Source organism: Dunckerocampus dactyliophorus, chromosome 16, assembly GCF_027744805.1.
Source record: "Dunckerocampus dactyliophorus isolate RoL2022-P2 chromosome 16, RoL_Ddac_1.1, whole genome shotgun sequence".
NCBI classification, from domain to species: Eukaryota; Metazoa; Chordata; class Actinopteri; order Syngnathiformes; family Syngnathidae; genus Dunckerocampus; species Dunckerocampus dactyliophorus.
In genome coordinates, this window is record NC_072834.1 from 20,476,843 (window position 1) to 20,499,787 (window position 22,945).

The window sequence follows — 22,945 nt, forward strand, 5'->3', positions numbered from 1 at the left end:
AAAAAAAAATAAAAAAAAATAAAAAGGAAAACAGGCTTTTATTGCGGGTTTGAATGGTCTCACAACAGGCACAATAACACCTAACACGGCCTACTGTTGCAGCCATAAACTACACCAAGCTAAAACTCAACTCTGAACCCTCAATGTCGCTTCCTGTCTCCAAAGCACCAGAACACATTTACAGCAACACTATTGGAGCCAAACATTATGAGAGCCCTCTAGACATGAAATAACACCCCTATAGTCACCTTTACACTCCTATCACCCACTATATTAGGCATAATAATAGAAAATTAGACATAGTTGGCAACGAAAACCTGTTTATGACCTTCTAAATACAGTTTTTAACATTTAGAGCCCTCTAGACAGATGTAACACTACTATAGTCACCTTTACACTCCTATTACCCACTATAGTAGACATAATAAGAGAAAATAGGACATGCAAGACATGAAAAGGACCCATCTGTTGCTGTAAATGTGTTCTGGTGCTGGAGGAGCTGCTGAGCCGGCAGCGGACAGGAAGTGATGCCAGGGGTTCAGAGTTGAGTTTTAGCTTGGCGTGGGTTATGATAGCAACAGTAGCCTGTGTTAGGGATTATTGTGCCTGTTGTGAGATCATCCACTGCAATAAAAGCCTGTTTTTCCTGCCATCAAGTCTGGTGCTTGTGTGTCTCACCCAGCATTACGATAACATTACTGACACCTAGTGACCAGTGTACACTACTACATATCATCACATCACACATCTTCTGAATGCTTTATATTTGTATTTTATTTCATTTTATTTCAAAGTGACAACTGTGTTGGTGACCAACCAAGTAGTTGTGTCACAACATGTTTAAATCGAGCTGCGAGGTTGTCCCCATCTTCCATGCAATCGCAGTAGAATGCAACATGACCACAGAAATGGAATCCAACTCGACACAGGCTGATGCAGTCATCTTCTCAAAGTTTCCTCCAGCTTGCCGCCTTTCATGGCCTTATTTAATTGCCCAGCGCCAGTAATGAACCCACCTTTTGGAAAGGTTAATTAGGTCCACCCGCCTGTGCCATTAGCTAACATGTGCTTCTGTCTGCTGCTGGAGCAGGCTGCAGGGAGGATTATGAGAGTGATGGATCAACACTTTCATACTTTGTAAATGTTGCGTGGATTCATGTGAAAGGAGGTGGAGGTCAGAAGGAATCTTGTGGTTCTAGTCCAGCGTTTCGTGGCTAACTGCTTTCTCAGCCAGTGATCTTCTGTGGATGTCTGGCTTTCGATGGTTCTTGGCTTCCGTGGCCGTAATCATCCACGCTCTCAGGATGCATCAGTCAAGTGAGTCACCTCAGCTGTGAGAGTCGATTCAGGCTCAATTAGCCACACAAAACATTTGGAAACTCCTCGTGAAGGAGTGCAGACCACAAACTGCACAGTCGGTTGCTTTTGTTTTGCGATTCAGTTACTGTTTAAGCAGCATACGCACCCATTAGGTCTGGTTGCTTTGTACTCAGGTGAGCCTTGGTACGTCGTGTTCCTGCCTTCAGCTTCCCTCGACAGGCAGCGGTCGGTGTCTGTTGCGTCTCAGCTGCGTTGAATAGTAAAAAGGCTTGGGAGGCGTTAATGAGCGGGGCTTGGACAGGTTGATGGATTCTGTGCCAGAGCTGACGCGTTGGAGTGATGGAAGAACTGGCACACTGGGCACTGTGTCTGGAATATCCAAGTGAAGACAACAGGGAAATGGGGAAGTTTGCACATTTATTGTTGCTCCAATAACTATCCTGACGTTCATCCTAAAACCAAGCCGTACTACCGAGTCTGCATCAGGTGGAATGAGGATGGTGATCGTGGTGTTTGTTGTCTGCAGCTGCTGATTGGGCATCTAGCACTGCAGGTAAGGCCTAGTAAACCCTGACCCCAATTCAGTGACGGAGTAAAGCACCTGTAGGACGTGTTCCAGATGTACCGATCGTGTTCGGCCTCAGAATTGTCTGCGTAAACTTGCGAGGTCCGGTCTTCTTTGAGCCAGGCACTGCACAAAGAGGACAACCTGAGGATGTGATAGCACATGGAGTGTCCAAAGGACAGCCTTTAAAAAAAAAAAAAAAACAGCAGCAAAAATGGAAAAATCAGTAGCAATTTTACAAGAATTATGTCCAAATATTAAGAGAAAAAAATGTAATCTAACAAGAAAAAGTTATTATAGTATAAATTATGAGAAACAAACAAAAAAAACAAAATAATGAAGAAAGTTGTAATTTCTGGAAAATTAGGTTGCGGAAAAAGTTATGAGAATAAAGTCTAAATATTTTGGGAATGAAGGCATAATTACGAGACGAAAATTTACAAGAAGAAAGTTGGAATACTGTAGTTGGAAAATTTTAAAATAAAAAAAACAGCAGGAATGGGGAAAAAAATCATTTTCCAAGAATAAAGTCAGTATTGTTAGCAAAAAAAAATCATGTAATTTCAGTAGCACAGAGTTGAAATATTAAAGAAAAAAGTCTGAATATAACAAAAGAAAGTTGTCATTTTTGGAAAATTTGCTTGTGGAAAAGTTAATAAAATCATAATATTATGGAAATAAAGTCATAATATGAAGACAAGAACATTTAAACAAGTATGTTTAAATAATTTTTATAATTTTTAAAATAAAAAACAACAGGAATGAAAACAGCTGTAATTTTCTGAAAATTAAGTCAAAATATGACAAAACAAAAAGTCACATTTTTACGAGAATAAACTCAAAATATTATGAAAAAATAACAAAGAGTTGAGATATTGAAGAAAAAATTTCGACTTAAAAAAAATAAGTGATAATATAATGAGGAACAAAATAAAATTGTCATTTTTGGAAAATTAGGTTTGGGGGAAAAAGTCAAAATTTGGGAATAATGTCATAATATTACGAGAAGAAAATTTGGGAAAATTTCAAAAACAACAAAAATGGAAAAAACAAAAAGAGCAAAGGGTGAAGTTGATACTAATAATATGCTTTTTTGCCTACAGTACTTATAGGACAAAGTTTTTTAAATATGCATGTTTTTTCTTGAAATATAGTATACATAACTTCTTAGCATATGTAGAAAATATCACAGTAATGGCCCTTGCATCCTTTCATATTTTCACGATGTGGGCCTCGCTGGGAAAAGTGTGGACACTCTTGTCATAGCAAAGCCTCTTCACGTAGATGCACTCTGACCTCATCCTGGTTGACAGACCGACAAAGTCGGCGCCAAGCCATCATGGCCTTTGAGCTGTAAACATAAACAAGTGGGAGGCGCAGAGACTCGGGTTATGGGGGGAGGGTGTCAGGTAAGAGCACAATGACAGCGACGCCACCTCCACCAAGAGCTTTTAAGCATGTCACGGGACGTCTGGGTGCTCGAATGCACAGGAAGTAGCGGTGAGGAAGATCAATGTGGGTTACGTGACACCACCAGGCCATGTCCACATCGCCTTCTACCAGCCATAAATGTACTGTGGCCGCACAAAACACACTCACATATGTGATTAAATCCTAGACAACATTCTATAAAAAACAGCATGCCATTGCTGCAAGCGGTTCTTTAACACATGTAGGGAGTACTCACACTAGGCCCGTGGTGTATATTTTTCAAGAAAAAACTGCATCTCAGCTTTGTCATATACATAGGTGAAAAATCATATTATTAATATCCATTTTTTGCTTTTTTCCCATTTTTGCTGTTTTTTTTTTTTTCAAATATTTCAACTTTCTTCTTAAATACTGGTTGTTAATTGTCTTTCCGTAATATTATGACTTTATTCCCATGACATTATAGCTTTTCCCCAATCTGATTTTCCAAAAATCACAACTTTGTTTTGTTTCTCATATTGGAACTTTAAACAAATCTGTTGTTTTCTTTAACATTTCAACTCTATGCTGCTAAAATGACGTTATTTTTCCTCATAATATTACAAGTTTATCTCATTAAATTGTGACTTTTTTCCTTGTTAGAACCAACTTTTTTTTCTTAATATTTAGACTTTTCTTTTGTAACATGACAGCTGGTTTTCCCATTTCTGCTGGGTTTTTTTCCTACAGCTATTTCAACTTTTTTCTTGTAAATGTATTCCCAAAGCAAACTAATTGTCTAAAAATTACAACGTTGTTGTTTTGTTTGTTTTTCATAATATTACAACTTTAAAAACCTATTTTTTTTAATATTTCAACTTTATGCTACTAAAATGTTATTTTTCTTAAACCTTTTCATAAAAGTACTTTTTCTATTTCTGGTTAGATTATAACTGTTTTTTGTCTTGTAAAAGTGTGTATATCTATCTATCTATTTTGCTATCTATCTGTCTATCTATCTACAGTATCTATCTGTCATACGAGGAGTGTCACCAGACAGTTCACGAGACAAGGCGATACACAAGATTGGGTCTACGAGATGAGATTTTAACATTACTTTTAAGAAAAGCACAGTGAAAAAATATAAACAATATATGACAATATTTTGCAATCTACTAATTTCATTTCTACTACGTTACACTGTTGGTGCTGAAACCACTGCACAGAGTGAATCCTCTTCCTGCCTGTCCGGAGGCGAGAGACGAGGAAAACAGACACATGTGCACATGGCAATACATTGTGGCCGGCAAAATGATCCTGTTCATTCTCATTTATTGTGTGGTTAAATTATTCTTTTTTTATCGTCCCGAGCCTAGAGCCCACGAAATCTTGTCACGTTTTAATCTCACGAGATCTTGTGACACCCTTATATACTGTACTACATAATGACAAAGAAATTGAAATTTTTAAATGAACTGGTAATGTTACGAGGAAAAATAATTCATTTTAGTAGCATAAAGTTGAAATATTAAAAAAAAATTGTTTTAATTGGTAATATTTTCATCCTTTCGACACCCCTGTGTTGGACCAAAATACTTACCTTGTTTTTTGCACTCGTTGACCTTCTGCACAAAAAGCCGCACACACTCAGTGATGCCGCCGCCCTCACTCCCGCCTCCCCCAACTTCACACGGCCCCATTATCTCCTTGCTATTGATCTTCGTCCAACCAGAGAGTCTTACTGGGTCATTTTCAAGGCCGTTCATCAATACGAGATGGGACACATTGATTACGTTTGCAATTTGACGAGAGAGCGCGCGGCAAGAGAGACGGCCGTCGCAAGTTTGAGAGAGGACGAATGGAAATTTTTCGCATTGCTGTCCTTGCTTTTTTTTTTTCACCGCTTCCCCTGTCGATGGTCACCAAGCAGCCACTTGCCACGTTAACACATTCAACACATCTCACAGCAATGCGGGCTCCTTGATTGTCTTGAATGTGCGATCAACTACAAATTTGATCCACAAAGTATATTTCCTGTGCTGCCAAGGCATGCCAGTGATTTGTAGCCCACTCCGTTAGGGATGCAGAGTTTTTGGACAAACTTGCAGCACAGCTTGAGGATCACAGGGGGGGGACAGCTCCCTCTCAGCTGGCGCCTGGCACCTTCCCCAAACAACGGGGCTTTGAGCACAATAGCCGCAAAAATATAAAGCAGGGGTGTCCAAAGGTGTTTCCGGCAAAGGTCACATAGCGAAAAATGAAAGAATGCAACTTTGCCACTTTGATATTTTGTAAAACAACATATGTAGATATGCTAAGAAGTTATTATACATACGTATATGCTGTATTTCAAAGAAAAAACTGCATCTCAGCGTTGTCATATACATGGAAACAGCCTATTATGACTATCAACTTTGCTCTTTGCACTTTTTTCCCCCGTTTTTGCTGTTTTTTCTTAAATCTTTAAACTTTTTTCTTAAATTATCTTTGTAAATTTTCTTCTCGTAATATTATGTCTTTATTCCCATAATATTTGGACTTTATCCCCATAATATTATAACTTTTTCTTCAACCAAATTTTCCAGAAATGACACCTTTTTATTTTTTTCTTTTGTTTGTCACAATATTATGACTTTAAAAATAACTTTATTTAATTAATAATTAATTAATTAATTATTATTTAATTAATTAATTGATATAATATTTCAACTCTATGCTTTAAAATGACTATTTTTTTCTCATATTATTAACAGTTTCTTGTAAAATTACGCCTTTTTTATATGTCTTTTTCTTTTAATATTTCTTTTAATATTTTCACTCTGTTGTAAAATTTGTGGGTAAAAAAATCATGTCTGCTATTTTTTAATGTTTTGACTATTTAAACTTCTTTCTTGTAAATTTTCTTCTCATAATTATGACTTCATTCCCATAATACCTTATTTAAGTATATAAGTTGCTCCGGAGTGTTGGTATGTTAACGTAACATATAATTATTCAGAAAACTATAGCCGAAACAACCCACAAAGTCATCTATATTCATCGCCTTTGCACCTACTTGGGTGTGGAGACGTAACTGCACTGTTGACAAGCCTCTCCCGGCAGCACGTTGTTCAAGCACCATTTGTGAGCTTGTTCCTCTAGCTGTGGCCATCTAGCTTTTAGCCCGCGATTTTATTTGCATTTTTCCTTCATTGCAGTTAGAGTATCCTCCCCTTTTCGCCAGTCCCTCACACGTTTCTCACTCACTCCAAACTTTCTTTCTATTACCGTTTTGGGCTCCATATTTCACTACTTGCAGCTTGTAATCTAGAAAACATGATTTTTTGGGGGGGGCAATAAGCGCCATGCGGTGCACACGGAACCACACAACACTCCAAACCTTAGAAGAAGAAAGAACGGATGCATATAAGTCTGTCGTCTTCCGCTTACGAGAAGTGGAATTACTTCTGCGAGTCATTATGGAGTATAAGACAACAAAATATCAGGAGAATGTCGACTGAGCTGAGTCATGCCTGTTGCAATATTCAGATGTTTTATTGGCTTGTCGTCAAAGCGCACTTCTGGTCACGTGACGAGTTGGTGGTGGGTCGGTGACGTCATCGTTCTTGCATTGCCTGTTTACATGGCAATGACAAGCCGCCGTTTTCAGATTTCCCTGGAAGCCATTTAAAAAAAAATACAGTTTTAGGTCACCCAGAACGCCGTCCCCGTGTGGATGAGAGGCTGAAACGATAAAATACTAGAGTAGCACAAACTGGCACACAAGCCTAGAGCACCCTCTCGCAGCTGTCCGTGTGGAAAAAAACATATAAGTCACTTCGGAGTACAAGTCGCAGGACCAGCCAAACCATGAAATAAACCAACTTAAAGTCCGGAAAACAGGGTGTTTTGACTTAATTCCTGTGACATTAGAACTTTTTCCACAATCCAATTTTCCAAAAATAACAACTTGATTTTTAAATCAGCTGACAAGATTTCAAGGTCACAGGAACATCACGTGACCACTCTGAAGAAGACTGCGAGTGAGCAGTCGAAACTATGAAAAACTGTTCTGTAGGAAAGAACTGTTTAGAATGAATGAAAGAATGAAACTTCATTTGGTGTTTTGTTTGTTTTTGATATTACAACTTTTAAAAAAAAAACCATCTTTTTCTTAAATATTTCAACTTTATGCTAATAAAATCATTCTTATAGAATTTGTGGGTTTTTTTTGTTTTTTTTATTAAATGATATTTTTAGACAGTGCCGTGGGCGAGTAAAAAAAAACAGCTGTGGGTTGCAAAGACCCCCAGGCCGTACTTTGGACACCCCTCATATAAACACATTCCTCAATTTTATGGAAAGTTACTGAGTTGCTCCACCCTTCCATTATATTAGCAAACAGGTGGAGGCATTCTTTCTGCTTAGCATGCGTCTGTTGCTTCCTCCAGGGACTCCTAGCCTATTTGCAATTCTTATTTATCCACATCCTTGCATTGTTAATGCAGTCAACTCCGTTTAGCAAAAAAAAAAAAGGCGTCATCTTTAAGCCTGAATCGAATTATATCAGAGCGCAACAGTCCATTTGTACTCATTTGCACAAGTGGCAGATGTGAGGCAGGATATGGAAAAAGATGCAGGAAGATGGATGGTGGTAGGAAATGCTGAAAAGGCAAAAAAGTCACTTGTTAGTCACTTTTTAAGAAATAAATAAATACATGTGCAGGAAAAGGCTGGCAAGCCACATCAGACCATCCAAAAAAAAAGAACTCTTTAAAAGTTGCTTGTTCTGCAGCGGTAGACCTCTGCTTTCTACTCCTGACACATCACATCTAAATAAAGCTTCCTCGCCATTAAAAGCTCCTCGCCCAAGTGGAATAGGCTGCGGCGGGCTGTGGAGATTCCTGTCAGACGAGGCCGAGCAGCCGCCACAAGCTGCCGCATTGCTGCCACACACAAACAGTCCGTCCGGATGCCCGCTCCATCCTGACAGTAACGTCTCTCGTCCTCCAAAGAGGACTACTTGACTCTGGGTTGCTAATTGCCTTCTTCACCGCACGTAAATAGAGAAGTGAAGTTAGGGAGCATGTGGCTCATTCAGGGTCCTTTACCTCAGAGCATTGGGCCAATGATGGAGGCGGCTGAACTTGTTGAATGAACACACTCTGCAAATTGTTTTGGTCACACTTTACAATGAGGTAGACAAAAATACAGTAGTTACTGAGGAACTAATAAAGAACTAATGAGTAGTGGTTAGGTAGGTTCGTTCCTCATTAACCACTGTAATTTTGTGTACCTTATTGTAAGTTGTTTTCAGTTGGTCTTTCCAAAAAAAAAAAAAGAAAACTTACATAGGATGCACTCACAATACTGAGGCTCAGCCCACTTCACACCTGCAATGCCATCCCTTCTCACGCGTTCTTAATGGTGGAAATAAACAGAAAGACTCAAAAAAATCCAAACGTGAAAACACACCCTTGCATACCGTGCAATAAAGACGTGCCATTTAATTCATGCGATTGCTCCTCTTTAATAACCGACTGCACAAACAACTGGAAGTAATCCAATGGTCAAAACACACCTTTTTTTTCAACTATTTCAACTTTCTCCTTGTAAATTTTCTTCTCATAATTAATTCTTTATTCCCATATTTTCACTTTATTGTCATCACAAAACTTTTCCTGATTTTCCAAAAATGACAACTTTATTGGTTGCTTTGTTTGTTATGTATTAATACTACGACTTTATAAAAAATAATTTAGCTTTAATATCTAATTATTTTTCCTCTTAAAGTTACATTATTGTTGTAAAATTAAGGCTTTTTTTTTGTTATATTACAACTTTTTTCTCTTGTAAAATTACTGTTGATTGATTTATTTATTTATTTAGTTTTCTTATGTGTTATTTTTAGGGTGTGCTGCGGGCTGCACTTTGATTACCCCTGCCTTACGATATCCTTCTGATGCTCCTCATTCACTGTGAAGCCTCAGATGCATTTGCCTGTGTGCGTTTGCTTGGGCTTGCAGTGCTTTTTAATTTTTTTTTTATTCCACCTTCCCGCCTTTGATGCAAAACTGAATGTTGGGCCAACAGGCTTCATCCATAATTCAAGCCTTCGGGGAGGGGAGGAAAGGAAAAGAATGCCAGAAATGGGAGCAAACCACAAGGAAGTCAGAGTGGAATATAAAGTGACCACTAAAAGACTGAGGAACCTCTGTAAAAAAAAATATGTTAGACTCTGATTTTATGTAGCTGATTTTTTTTGCTTTTCAATGTTATGAACTGAATTTTTTTTACATCAAAATATGTTCAGTACCGCCTATTTAAGACGATTTTCACTGATCTTTCAAAGCACACAGAATATTGTCTTCTATGGCTATATAAACATGGAACCTACCAGAAGAAAGATTAGACTCTCGTCTTTCATCACAATAAAAAGGTTTGTCCCTACCTTTTTCCGTTCTTTAGTAATCAGCAGTAGAACATAGATATGTTTCAGGACAATATCAGTTCCCAATGAGAAAAGGGAGAAAACAGCTTTTTGTGAAAAGATACATTTCAAGCATAACTTTAACTTTGACAGAAATATGTTTTGCTTTTGTGACAGCTCAAATATCTAAACAACTATACCAACATAAACAACACAAAAAATGGGTTGTTTTACATCAAAATAACAATTTATTTACAAATGGACCTGAAGTCTGTGTGTGCATGTGTGTGCACGCGTGTGCGCGCGTGTGCATGTGTTAAAATTACCCTATAATGTTAATTAATAAATCATGCTGTTTTCTGGTTGAATGCGGCCCATGAATAGTCAACAAATATGCATTTTTATGCAAATGTGATTGGGGTTTTTTTGCCTAAAAAACAAACATAAGGCATTCAGAAGACACATTAAAAGACGTGATTATAGGTAGTATTCTACACTGGTGTCAGTAATGTTACTGTAATAAGTGATAGAATAATTCTATCTATCATTTTTATCTATTCTGTCTATCTATCTTAATGTTGGGTGTGTTGTACACAACACACAATGTTGGACACAAGCACCAGATCGCCGGAACAACGTGCTTTTATTGCAGCTTTGAATGTTCTCACAACAGCTACAGTAATCCCTAACACGGGCTACTGTTGCAGCTGTAACCCATGCCAAACTCGAACCTCAACGCTGAACCCCCGACGTCACTTCCTGTCCTCCCCCCATTCAGCTCCTCAAGCACTGGAACACATTTACAGCAACAGACATTTATTTCTTAAATGTCAACTACAGTATATTGAGTAATAGGAGTATAAAGGTGCCTATAGGGGTGTTATTTCATGTCTAGAGGGCTCTAATGTTGTTAAAAACTGTATTTAGAAGGTGGTAAACAGGTTTTCTATGTTACAGTATATTCCATTCATAAATAAGGAATTCGACTTGGCGGAAATTCACTCGTGGGGGCTGGAACCAATTAACCGCCATAAAGGAGGGATTGCTGTACTTCACTGGCGCTATTTAACATAATAGCTTCTTTTGTGCACTGGCGCTATTTAAGATAATAGCTTCTTTTGTGCAGATGAGAGCCTCGTCTGTTTGGTGGTTGGCTGCGACCCATTCAGCAGCATCCCAGTGTGCTCCATGTTGACTTAATGGAATTGTACAGCTGAAGGAAGATGACACATTTATATTTCATCTCCTAACCCTCATCCTTTATGCATGAGGAGAGTCTGAGACCCCCTCACCCGCTCTTGCTCAGAAGAGGCGGGGGATTAATGTGAGATTAAGTGTGAGGTGCGAAATGGACTGGGAAGACCACCCTGGGCCTTCTTACTGGTTTTAAAACGAAAGTGTTTATGCTGATTTTTGCAGCGAGCATTGAGGCTTCACAACCCAGGACGGGTTGGGCCATCGACGGGAAGGAGTGTCAAAGTGTCAACTCTATATAGACTACACCTCAACAGTAAAGACAAATATGGAAAGTACACAGAAGCTTGCACTGAGCATCATTTGTAGTTCATGAGTAGTTGATATCGCAACATGAATGAAAGGAGAAAGATGGCAGCTGATGCATGCATATTAAAGATGAATTTTACCAAATTTTACCACGGGGTGGTCAAATCATGGGCCGCGGCTGTTTTCGTATTGGCCAATGGCACGTTCTAAAAGTATAATTTAACAAGAAAACTTAAAAATAATAATAAAATAGCGAAAATGGAAAAATCAGCAGTCATTTAACAAGAATAAAGTCAAAGTTTTGAGACAAAATAAGTTATAATCTAACTAGAAAAAGTAATATGAAAAATAACGTCATTTTAGTAGTATAAAGTTGAAATATTAAAGACAAATAGAGTTTTTTAAAAGTCGTAATATTATGGAAAAACAAACAGAACATCTTATGGGAATAAAGTCAAAATATTATGGGAATAAACTCATAATTACGTTGAAATAATTGGGGGAAAAAAACAGCTAGAATTTTACAAGAATAAAGTCAAAATAGTAAGACGAAAAAGTTGTAATGACAAGAATAACCTCGTAATATTATGAGGAAAAGTAATGTCATTATTTGTTTAAAAGTCATAAAATGACGAGAAACAAACACAACAAACTTAAGTTGTCATTTTTAGAAAATATGCAGTTGCAGAAAACGTTACAATGTTTAAAAACAAAATGTCACTGTGGTAAAAAGTCACACTTGGAGTCCGAAGACCAGAAGCTATGCAGATAACTCTAGCTAGCGATCTAGCAAACTAGTTAGTTGGCGCCAGCGACAGCTCGGCAAAGCGTGTAAATAAAGATGCAAGAAAAGTAGAACATCAATGGGTTTGATCAGGGAGTGAACAAACACGCTGTAGCCTGTGTCAAGCTCAATACGAGACACGTCATTTTGTTGGCAACCCTACGTGACACAGCAAACATGTAGGATTTACTGCCACACACCAATAGATTTTTTTTTGTGATCGGCTTTGAAAGCTGTTTGAAATCGTCGGATATTGATTGGCGGCTGACAGTTCTGAGCATCCCTAGTTGAAATATTAAAGAAAAAAAATGTTTTTTTTAAAAGTCGTAGTTTTATGAGAAACATTAATTCATTCATTTATTTTCTATGCCGCTTAACCCTAATTAGGGTTGCGGGGGTATGCTGGAACCTATCCCAGCTGACTTTGGGGCGAGAGGCGGGGTACACCCTGGACTGGTCGCCAGCCAATCGCAGGGCACATATAGACAAACAACCATTCATGCTCACATTCATACCTATGGTATGATCTTCCAGATCTCCTGACTGTGTGGCCAACATGCTAACCACTCAGCCACCGTGCGGCCCTTAACAAGAAACAAACAAAACAAAATATAATAATGTTTGGAAAATTAGATTTGGGGAAAAAAGTTACAATATTACGTGAATAACGTCATGATATTACGAGTAGAAAATTTACCAAGATTATTTAAGAAAAAAAGTTAGGGGAAAAAACAGCAGAAATGGAAAAAACAGCTGTAATTTTAAGAGAATAAAGTCAAAATATTACAAGAAAATAATCTTTTTCTCACAAGAGAAAAGGTTGTAATTTTAAAGGGAAATGACTTAATTTTACGAGGAAAAATAACCTCATATTGGTAGCATAAATTTTAAATATTAACATTTACAATTTTAAAAATTGTAAAATTATGACAAACAAACAACAAAATGAAGTTGTCATTTAGAAAATTTGCGGTTGCGGAAAAAAGTTCTAATGTTACCAGAGTAAAGTCAAAATATTAAGAGGAAAAAATGAGGGGAAAAATATCACAATTTTACAAGAATAAACTGGTAATATGTGGAGCAGTAATGTAATTTTTTGTAGCATTAATTAAATTTTTTGAATAATAATAATAAGCAGCAATAATAAGTCATAATACTATGAAAAACAAACATTTTGTGATTTTTAGAAATTAGGTTGCAGAAAAAGTTAATACAGTAAGTTAGGGAATAAATGCGGGAATAAAGTCAAAACGTTATGGGAATAACTGATTATCATTAGTTCTCTCCTCAGTCACACATTGGTGGTAAACTACGTCCGGGTAGTCTGATGGAAACGTGGCTGCCGATTTGCGCCTACGCCACCACCAAACACCCATACACCAGTTTGGGGAGCACTGGAGGCACGTGAAGAAGAAAAAAAGAGTGAAGATTAATGAAGAAAATATCAAAGTGTAGCATATTTCATCCTTTCATTTTTCACCATGTGGCCGTCGCTGGACCAACCTATTGTACGATACATCTACACTGAACGCTGGCAGCGCTTCCTGACTGTTTATCACATTCTTAAGAACACACTGTTGACCTTCTTTAAGCTCCACCCCTCGCTACCCAGGAGGTCCCGCGGGTTCAGGGAGCAGCGGGTGAAGTGGACCACTGCCGGGGTCCCGCTCTACAACGGGCCTATGGCAGGGCGGCACTGCACCCAGACTTCTTTAATATTGCATGCTGGCACCGTGGTGGTTCCCTCGCCGCGTCCTCGCATCGCTGCTTAATGTTTTCTTTTGCTAGCGAACGGGTGCGCTCGGACGGCGGTGGTCGTGGGAGGCGCGGTGATGGAGGATGCTTGTTGCGGGTTGTCGCCGTGTCGCAGGAGAACGTCATCCCTCACCTTCGCGCCACCGCGATCTAAACCGGTAAGGCGTGACTTGACGACCCCCCACCGGCTGGCTTGGAGGAAGGGTTTTGGTGTATTTTCAGACACGGACTCCTTCATGGCCTGCCAAGATGGTTTAGTTGGAGCTTCGGATGTTACCAAGTGCATTGTGATGTGTTTTGTAGGTTGTTGTGTTTCTCTCAGGACTGCAATCTATCTGTGGCTGTGGGTTGGGCGGGAAGGGGTGCATGTGCATGTCATTTTTATGCATGCTTTAGGAGACGGAAAGTGATCAAACAAGATGAAAAGCCAAGCAAATATGTTTGGAAATATACATGAACTTTTCTTATGTTGCTTCTTTTTGCGTTTTTTTTTTTTCTGTCCCAAAAGACAGACCCACCTGTGAGTGCTTTTAGATGGGGAGGGGCTGCTTTGTTGTTTGTATTTAATGAACATATCATGCTGTGTCATAGAAAAATGTGCATCTTTAAGCAAAATTTTACCTATTTTTTAAAAGCCTAAAGCATAAAAATGGCAAAGTAAAGTTCCAGACCCGACCGTGATGACTGAATTTGCGCAAAGTAGGTTTCCTTATTTATCAATGGAATATTTTGGTAGTTACAGCATAGAAATCCTGTTTACCGCCTTCTAAATACCCTTTTTGGCATTATTAGAGCCCTCGATACATGAAATAACACCCTTATAGTCACCTTTACAATCCTATTACCCAATATAGTAGATAATGAGAGAAAATAAGACATTTAAGACGTAAATAAAACTCTTGTTTGTGTGTGTTAATAAATATGTGGAGGACAGGAAGTGACTTTGGGGATTCAGAGTTGAGTTGTAGCTCGTAGTGGATTGCAGTCACCCATTCATGATTATCCATCCATCCATTTTCTATGCCGCTTATCCTCACTATGGTCGCTGATATGCTGGAGCCTGACTTCGGGCGAGAGTCGGGGTACACCTTGGATTGGTTGGTCGCCAGCCAATCGCAGGGCACATATAGACATGCAAACATTCACACTCACATTCATACCTATGGACAATTTAGAGTCACCAATTAACCTAACATGCATGTTTTTGGAAAGTGGGACGAAACCGGAGTACCCAGAGAAAATCCACACATGCACAGGATTTCTGATTATTATGTTATTATTATTGTGGCTATTGTGAGATCATTCAAAACTGCAATAAAAGCCTGTTGTTCCAACAATAAAGTCAGGTGCTGCAGACTTGATCACTTCCTGTTCGCCTGCCACTCACTTCCCCCTAGGGAATGTATAGCAACACACACAAAAGCACAAGTCTTACTGCCTTAAATGTCATATTTTCTCTATTTTCTGTACTATATTGGGTAATAGGAGTGTAAAGGTGACTATAGGGGTGTTATTTTATGTCTAGAGGACTCTGATTATGTTAAAAATCATGTTTAGAAGGTCATAACAGATTTTCTATGCTCTAACTGCGAAACTGTTCAGTTTACAAATAAGGAATCTGACTTTGTGGTAATTCACTTATCACGGTTGAGTAGGTAAGTAATTAACCACCATAAACAAGACATTACTGTACTTGTGTTTTAAATTGTTTGGCCATTTTTATGTTTGAAAATGCTTCATTTAGGCTAAAAAACCTGTTCAATTTTGCTTAAATATGTATATTTTTGGACTAATAATCGGCCCTGTTCAACAACGAAACAGCGTGATATTTTATTTAATATATTTGTGAAAAATGGTGATGGAGTGAAGCTGCCAAATTTGAGCCGTGATGTGGCGAGGGACGACTGTACTAGGCATTCAGAAGACACATTCAATGACGTTGTGATGATTTGTCGTATTCTACACTGGTCACTAGGTGTCAGTAGTGTTACTGTAATGTTGGGTGAGACACATTTTCTCTTATTATGTCTACTATGTTGGGTAATAAGAGTGTAAAGGTGACTACAGGGGTGTTATTTCATGTGTAGATGGCTCTCATATGTTAAAACGTGTATTTAGAAGGTTGTTAACAGGTATTCCATGCCTTATTTTCCTTTATCATGTCTACTATGTTGACTACAGGGGTGTTATTTCATGCCTACAGGGCTCTAATAATGTTAAAAGCTGTATTTAGAAAGTCGTATATAGGTTTTATATGCCTAATATGTCTTATTTTCTTGTATTATGTCTACTGTATTGGGTAACAGGAGTGTCTGACTATAGGGGTGTTTATTTCATGTCTAGAGAGCTCTGATAATGTTAAAAAACATATTTTGAAGGTCGTAAACAGGTTTTCTATGCCTAAATATGTCCTCTTTTCTTTTATTATGTCTACTATATTGGGTAATAAGAGTGCGAATGTGACTATAGGGTGTTATTTAATTTTTAGAGGACTCTAATAATATAACAAAGTGTATTAAAAAGGTTGTAAGCAGGTTTTGTATGCTATGAAAATAGTTCATTTCTAAATAAGGAATCCTACCACGTGGAAATTCACTTATCACAGTCGGGTCTGGAACAGATCAACCGTGATATACAAGGGATTACTGCACTCGTTAAAGTGGCAAGGTCGGCAACGCTGATCCCTCCTGCTACGTCTTCTTATTCTCAGGTATGGGTGAGGTGTATTAAGAAGCAGAGTTGCGGTGCCTCGCCTGTGGCAGGCCACCTCAGATAAATGAATGTCTGGGAAAGCCTATGTTGACGTGAAAACGGACATTCAAAAGTGATTTACACGTAGCGCGGGACAGTGTACACCGTGACTGCTTTTGTTGTGTTTTTAAACACATTTTAAGCACATAAATCACAAGGTAATACATCTGCAATCTTAATCATTAATGGAATGGAAGGGTGAGGTCTCTTTGCTCTTATTGTTTAGGGTAATACATCTAACTTTGTCCATATTTAACACAATAAAAGTCCTTGCCACCCTGAAGCAAAATAAGGTAATAAGGTTTGTGTTGCAAAATGTGAAAATGGAACACCTACACACACCGTACCGACCACTACATTTTGTGCGTACCGCTCTCACCCCTCCCCTCTCTGCTGGTTTCCTGTCTTGTCTGAGCAGCTTCCTGCCGACCTCAATAAGATGCACCTGACAGACCACGCCCACCAGCAGGTGACGCACGTGCCCCCCAGCCAGTCGGGCTGCAGCATCGCCAGTGACTCGGGGAGCAGCAGCCTGTCTGACATCTACCAGGTGGGAGATTGATACCTGACTTTACCTTAGCTTATCTTATCCAAGCGCTTCTGGATGAATGGCTTGATGATACGGTGGTTGTAATGATGGGGATTAAATCCCAACACCTGAAGCTTGCCTTGTGTGTCAAGCTCTGACAAAGGCTGCCAACGCTCGGAATCCCGGCCAATTATCACGCTGCAGCGGCGGGTCCCCCTCGCTACTTCCTGTGGCGGAGCAAAGGTCGCACGCAGGAAATAAACCTGACCTTTCAAGGCCGAGTCTCCTCCGCCTCCGTCTCAGGTAGCTGATGGGCGGCTGTCATGTTGCAACTCCACCGTGCTCTGTTTCACAATGTTGCTTTGAGTGTTTCACCTCAATGAGCCGCAGCTCCCCTGTGACGGCAGCCCTTGTGCAGCGCATTTTGAAATAACTCTTGTCCTCCAAATTATGATATAAATGATACTATTGTGAACATTATTTGAGAGCAAATTAATGTAATTTCTGTAATAATTTGAGGGTGTCATGATACTGGTACATTTTGAAATGTTTTTTAACTTCATGCTTGGTTAACCTTTGAAATATTTCTATATTGTTTTATACTGTTTGACTTATTGCCCCGCAATTGGCTGGCGACCAGTCCAGGGTGTACCGCGCCTCTCGCCCGAAGTCAGCTGGGATAGGCTCCAGCATACCCTTGCGACCATAATTAGGAGAAGTGGCATAGAAAGTGGATGGCTGGATGGATGGCCTCAGCATGATACATGCTGCAATGCTACATCTGTCCACCAGAGGGAGCCCATAGGGGAGGCTGACATCATTGCAGCACCCTAGCAGCCATAACCAATGAAATACTTTGTGGGACGAAATGCATTATGCTAAAACGTTTAAAAAGAGTAGCAGCTTATGCAGTGGAAATTACGGTACAGTCAAACCTGTCTTAGCGGCCACCTTTATAGAGCGGCCACCTGCCTGTAGCGGCCACTAAAAAATCCCCCGCAGCAAATTCACATGTTATAAACCCTGTGTATAGCAGTCACCTGTTCAACGCGGCCAGTGGCCACCCATTTTGTCTCCCTTGGTCAATATCTGACTGCATATAGCGGCCAAATTACCGACTCAAGTAGAAGCTTCATGCACGAAAAAGTTTAGTTTTTCAATCAATGAAGCCGTCGTGTGTAGACTTTAATTACTGAGTCCTAGCTCAGTCACAATCATTCACAAGATCCACACAAACTGTCAGTTGTTCCACATAAAAAGCCGTCTTCTTTTGAGCTTGCTATTTCCTGGTCAAACATGTAACTTTAAGAGCATTTGCACCAAAACATTACCGCAAAGTAGGCTGAGAACAGGACGTGCTCCCAGCGACGCTACAATAAAAAAAAAACATACGCTAGCATGCATGCGGCAGCAAAACTGAGCTCGGTTGTACTTAATTGAAGTATTTTAGAATGTACTCACGTTATTTTTCATCAATCCTCATCCACAAATCCATCAAAGTCCTCATCTTCTGTATTCGACACAAACAAAGCCGTCTTCTTTTTCGTTCGCTACTAGTCTGTTAACTTGTCAGTGTTATTCAGCTCCAAAGCAAAGAAGGAAACTTCTCCTGTTGCTTCTGCCAACTTTATTTATTGAACGCGGCCACCAGACAGCATCTCAGAACACACACACGTCTCTCCTTCCTGCTTGCCCACAAGGCAAAGGTTAAACAAGACCCACTACATAGCTGTCCAGCCAATGCCTGTAAGAAATGACACCGTTTATTTCTTGGTGTGCACTGGTCAATACTGTAATGCCGCTTGTTGTGGGGAAGGAGAGACTCATGTCATTAACAGCGGAGAACACTGCAGGACTTTACATCCACGCCAACATAAACACACTTCCCAACTCTCTCGAAACTCACAGCTAGCACTGAGCCTAGCTCTCCTGCTCGGGACGCCCACCGTCACTTCCCGTCACTTCCTGATGAACTAAAGCTGTAATGACACTCTGCCGTATAAAAAGTAAAATATAAAAAACAAGCGTAAGACATTACTAGCACAGCTTTGTTCTGTGGGTCGTGGATATATTCTATCAGTTATTATTAAGCCTCCAGCTTCCTTTTAGTAAGTAAAAACCTTGGCTATGATTGCACTACATTGTCATGTAGACCTACAAAGTACACTTGGAAGAACAAGAGGTGAATAAATGTATTGCAACTGATGTGAAACTGATGAGGGGTAGGATTAAATAAGCTTTGCTTCTTCCTACTCCTTTTTGGACATGCAAAATTGTGAATTGTACTATGTGATGTGCTACTGTTGGACTCATATGCATGTTCAGGATTAAAACCATGAACCATGATAATAACAAGCCTAGTAGTACTGTACAACTTTTATTCACAGTCCGCAGTGCCCTCTACTGGGCAACATTATTATTATTTTTTTCCCTTTTTTTTCTTTTTTTTCCCTCTACTGGTCAACATTCAAACTGGACGCCAACCTGTCTATAGAGGCCACCTGTCTATAGCGGCCACTTTTGCAGACTCCCTCTAGTGGCCGCTGTAGACAAGTTTGACTGTATATAATAAAATTTTTCGAAAAATGAAAAAATCAGCAGTAATTTTACAAGAATAAAGTCAAACTTTTAAGAGAAAAAAGTTACAATCAAATGATATAAATTCATAATTTTACAAGAATAGTGTCGTAACGTTATGAGGAAAAATAACACCATTTTAGTAGCATACATTTTAAATATTAAAGAAAGATGTTATGAAAAGCAACAAGTAAAGTTGTAATTCCGTTGTTGAAAAAGTTATAATTTTACAAGAATAAAGTCCAAATATTAAGAGAATAAAGTCATAATCATAAGAACAAAAATTACAAGTAGAAAGTTGAAATAGGTGGGGGGGGGGAAACAGTGTGTATGAGACACTCAAGCACCTGACTAGATCGCAGGAACAACAGGCTTTTATTGCATCTTTGAAGTGAATCGTCTCCCTTGAGTGTTTTCATGGCTGCCAATCAATAAACCCTAAAAAGACGCGTCTACACTCAGATCCCTTTGTGCATCTTTATCAGTGCAATGAATCCAATAGATATTTTTCCTGAAGTGTTTTTAACAGTGCTTGTGTGTGTGTGGGTTGGATAGAAGGTGGCATCGCTGCCATCTTGGTTGCATTTTAGCATTGGTTAGCGGAAAACTAATAACTTACAAGGTAATGAGACGCTGTTATCAATGAGGCGTTAATGGCCTTGACTTTCCATTGCCTCGTTATGCTGGTTATTAACTCCACCTTTCATTAGCATTTGTTAGTTAGCAGGATCAGGCTAAGACCGCCTAACCCAGGATCGTGGACAATTAGAAAAAGGCACAGAGAAGGGGTTGGAATGCTCAAGGGTGTTCAAACGTTGTTCCAGTGAGGGCCACATACTGAAAAATGAAAGGATGCAACTTTTGAGGATGCCTGTTTGATATTTTGTATTAAATATTTGTATTATATATTATATATATTTTGTACTATATATACTGTATTGTATATACTGTGTTATAAGAAAAAACTGCACCTCAGCTTTCTGATGTAGGTGAAAAAGCCTATCATTACAGAAACTTTTTGCTCTTTTTTTTTCCCTCATGTTTGCTGTTGTTTTTTTTAATTTTCGTTCAACTTTCTTTTCAAATATCTTTGTAAATTTTCTTCACATAATATTATGACTTTATATCCATAATATGTTTACTTTATTCCCTTATATTATAACTTTAACTATTATAACCCAAACTAATTTTACAAAAATTCCGACTTTGTTTTGTTTGTTTCTCATAATATTGCAACTTTATTTTTTTGCGACTATATTTTATATTTCAACTTTCTATTTTTTTCTCATATTACCACATTATTATTTTAAAATTAGGACGTTTTTTTCTTGTTAGAATACAATTTTTTTTCTCTTAATATTTTAACTTTATTCTTGTAAAATTAGAGCTGTTTTTTTTTGTTTGTGCTGTTTTTTTTATTTTAAAACTTGCTTCTTGTATATTTTTTTCTTGTAATTATGACTTTACTCCCATAATATTTTGACTTTATTCTCGTAATTTAACTTTTTCCGAAACCTAATTTAAAAAAAGACTATTTGTTGTTTTGTTTGTTTCTCATATTATACAATAATATGACTTTTATAGAATTTTTTTTTACTTTAATAGTTCAACTTTCAACTTAATACTTCCACTTAATGTTATTTTTCCTCATAATATTACAAATACAAATACAAATAGTAAAATAAATACATAATATAATAAATAAAAAACAGCCGCAAATGGCCCCCTAGCATGCACTTTGGAGACCCCTGGTTTGGATTAAATAAGATCTGGTTATTTTTTATCCCTTTCGAACATGTTAAATTGTGCAAAAGTAAATGTGACGATGTTGGTAAATAAACTAACATGTTCCAAATAAACTCAACCGTCACCACCGCTGTTCCTTCCAGGCCACAGAGAGCGAGCTGGGCGACGTGGACCTGTCCGGACTCCCCGAGGCCCCCGTGGACAGCGAGGAGGAAGAAGAGGAGGACGAGGACCTGGAGAGAGCCTCAGATGCGCTCCTCAGCCGGGACCTGGTCCGGGAGTGTCTGGAAAAAGACCCAGCCGACCGCAACGACGACGACATCGGTCAGTCTGCTTTGTCGCTTGCTCGGCGCACTTCGTTGCCGAGGTTCTGCATTTCTCCTGATTCATATCTTCTGCCTGTCATAGAGCAACTCCTGGAGTTCATGCACCAGCTGCCAGCCTTCGCCAACATGACCATGTTGGTGCGGCGCGAACTGTGCAGCGTGATGGTGTTTGAGGTGGTGGAGCAGGCCGCCACCGTCATTCTCCACGACAAGCAGGAGGTCAGACGCTCACTGTTTCACACAGGGCTGTAATCTATCTGTGGTGGGGGAGGGACGCGTCATTGCCTCATTTGCTTAATTGACCATAAAGCATGTGATTTTTAAGAAGACAGAACTTTTTTTTTATGTCACAAGCAAGACGGAGCCTCCTGTGTGCGCCCCCTGTGAATTATGTGGCTTCACTCTATCACAGTTTTTCCAAAGTACAGTGCTTCCTCGGTTAAGCAGTGTATTAGAAGGTTGTAAATAGGTTTTCTCATAAAATATTTGATTTATAAATAAGGAATCCTTCTTGGCAGAAATTCACTTATTGGATTTGGAACCGATTAACGGCCATAAACGTGAGATTACTGTACATGCTTTCATTGTTAGAGTCTCCAAAAGTGTACAATAAGACCAGAAAAAGTTGCTCAGTTCATTGCTTTGCGCTTTTTGAAAAACAGAATCTAGAATGGTCTGAATACTCACAAAATATAGCGGCAAAATTGGTAACACTGATCCTTTCTGCTTTGTCTTCTTATTCCCTGGCAGACCGTGCATATGAGGTGTGTTAAGAAGCAGAGTTATGATGCTATTTATGATGCTAGCAGCAAAAATGTGAAGAATTTGCAGTAATTTTACAAGAATAAAGTCAAAATATTAAAAGAAAAAAGTTGTAATCTAACATGAAAAAGTTGTAATTTTACAAGAATAATACCGTAATATTATGAGGAAAAATAACATCATTTTGGTAGCATAAAGTAGAAATATTTAGGAAACATGTTGTTTTTTTAACGTCGTAATAAAGCTACAATAATAAAGTCAGAACATTAAGGCAATAACGTCATAATCACAAGAAGAACATTTACAAGAAGAAAGTTGAAATTGTTGGGGAAAAAACTGCAGAAATGTAAAAAAAAAAAAAAAAAAAACAGCTGTCATTTTAAAGGTTAAAGTCAAAATCTAAAGAGGGAAAATAACCTCATTTTAGAAGCATAGACTTGAAATATTAAAGGAAGATGTTTTTAGAAGTGGTGCTATTATGAGAAACGAAATGAAGTTGTTGAAAATT

General features: G+C 38.6%; 1 protein-coding gene across 9 annotated transcripts in view; it reads left to right on the top strand.

Moving 5' to 3' along the window:
• The window catches only part of rapgef6 (Rap guanine nucleotide exchange factor (GEF) 6), a 130,794-nt gene that overhangs the window by 72,904 nt on the left and 34,945 nt on the right, over positions 1–22,945 (top strand). For all 9 annotated transcript variants that reach the window (XM_054754989.1, XM_054754994.1, XM_054754991.1 and 6 more), the window contains 3 exons: positions 16,916–17,047; positions 21,493–21,673; positions 21,758–21,894. In XM_054754989.1, coding sequence (XP_054610964.1) covers positions 16,916–17,047; positions 21,493–21,673; positions 21,758–21,894 — 450 coding nt within the window. The remainder of the gene's footprint in view (positions 1–16,915; positions 17,048–21,492; positions 21,674–21,757; positions 21,895–22,945) is intronic.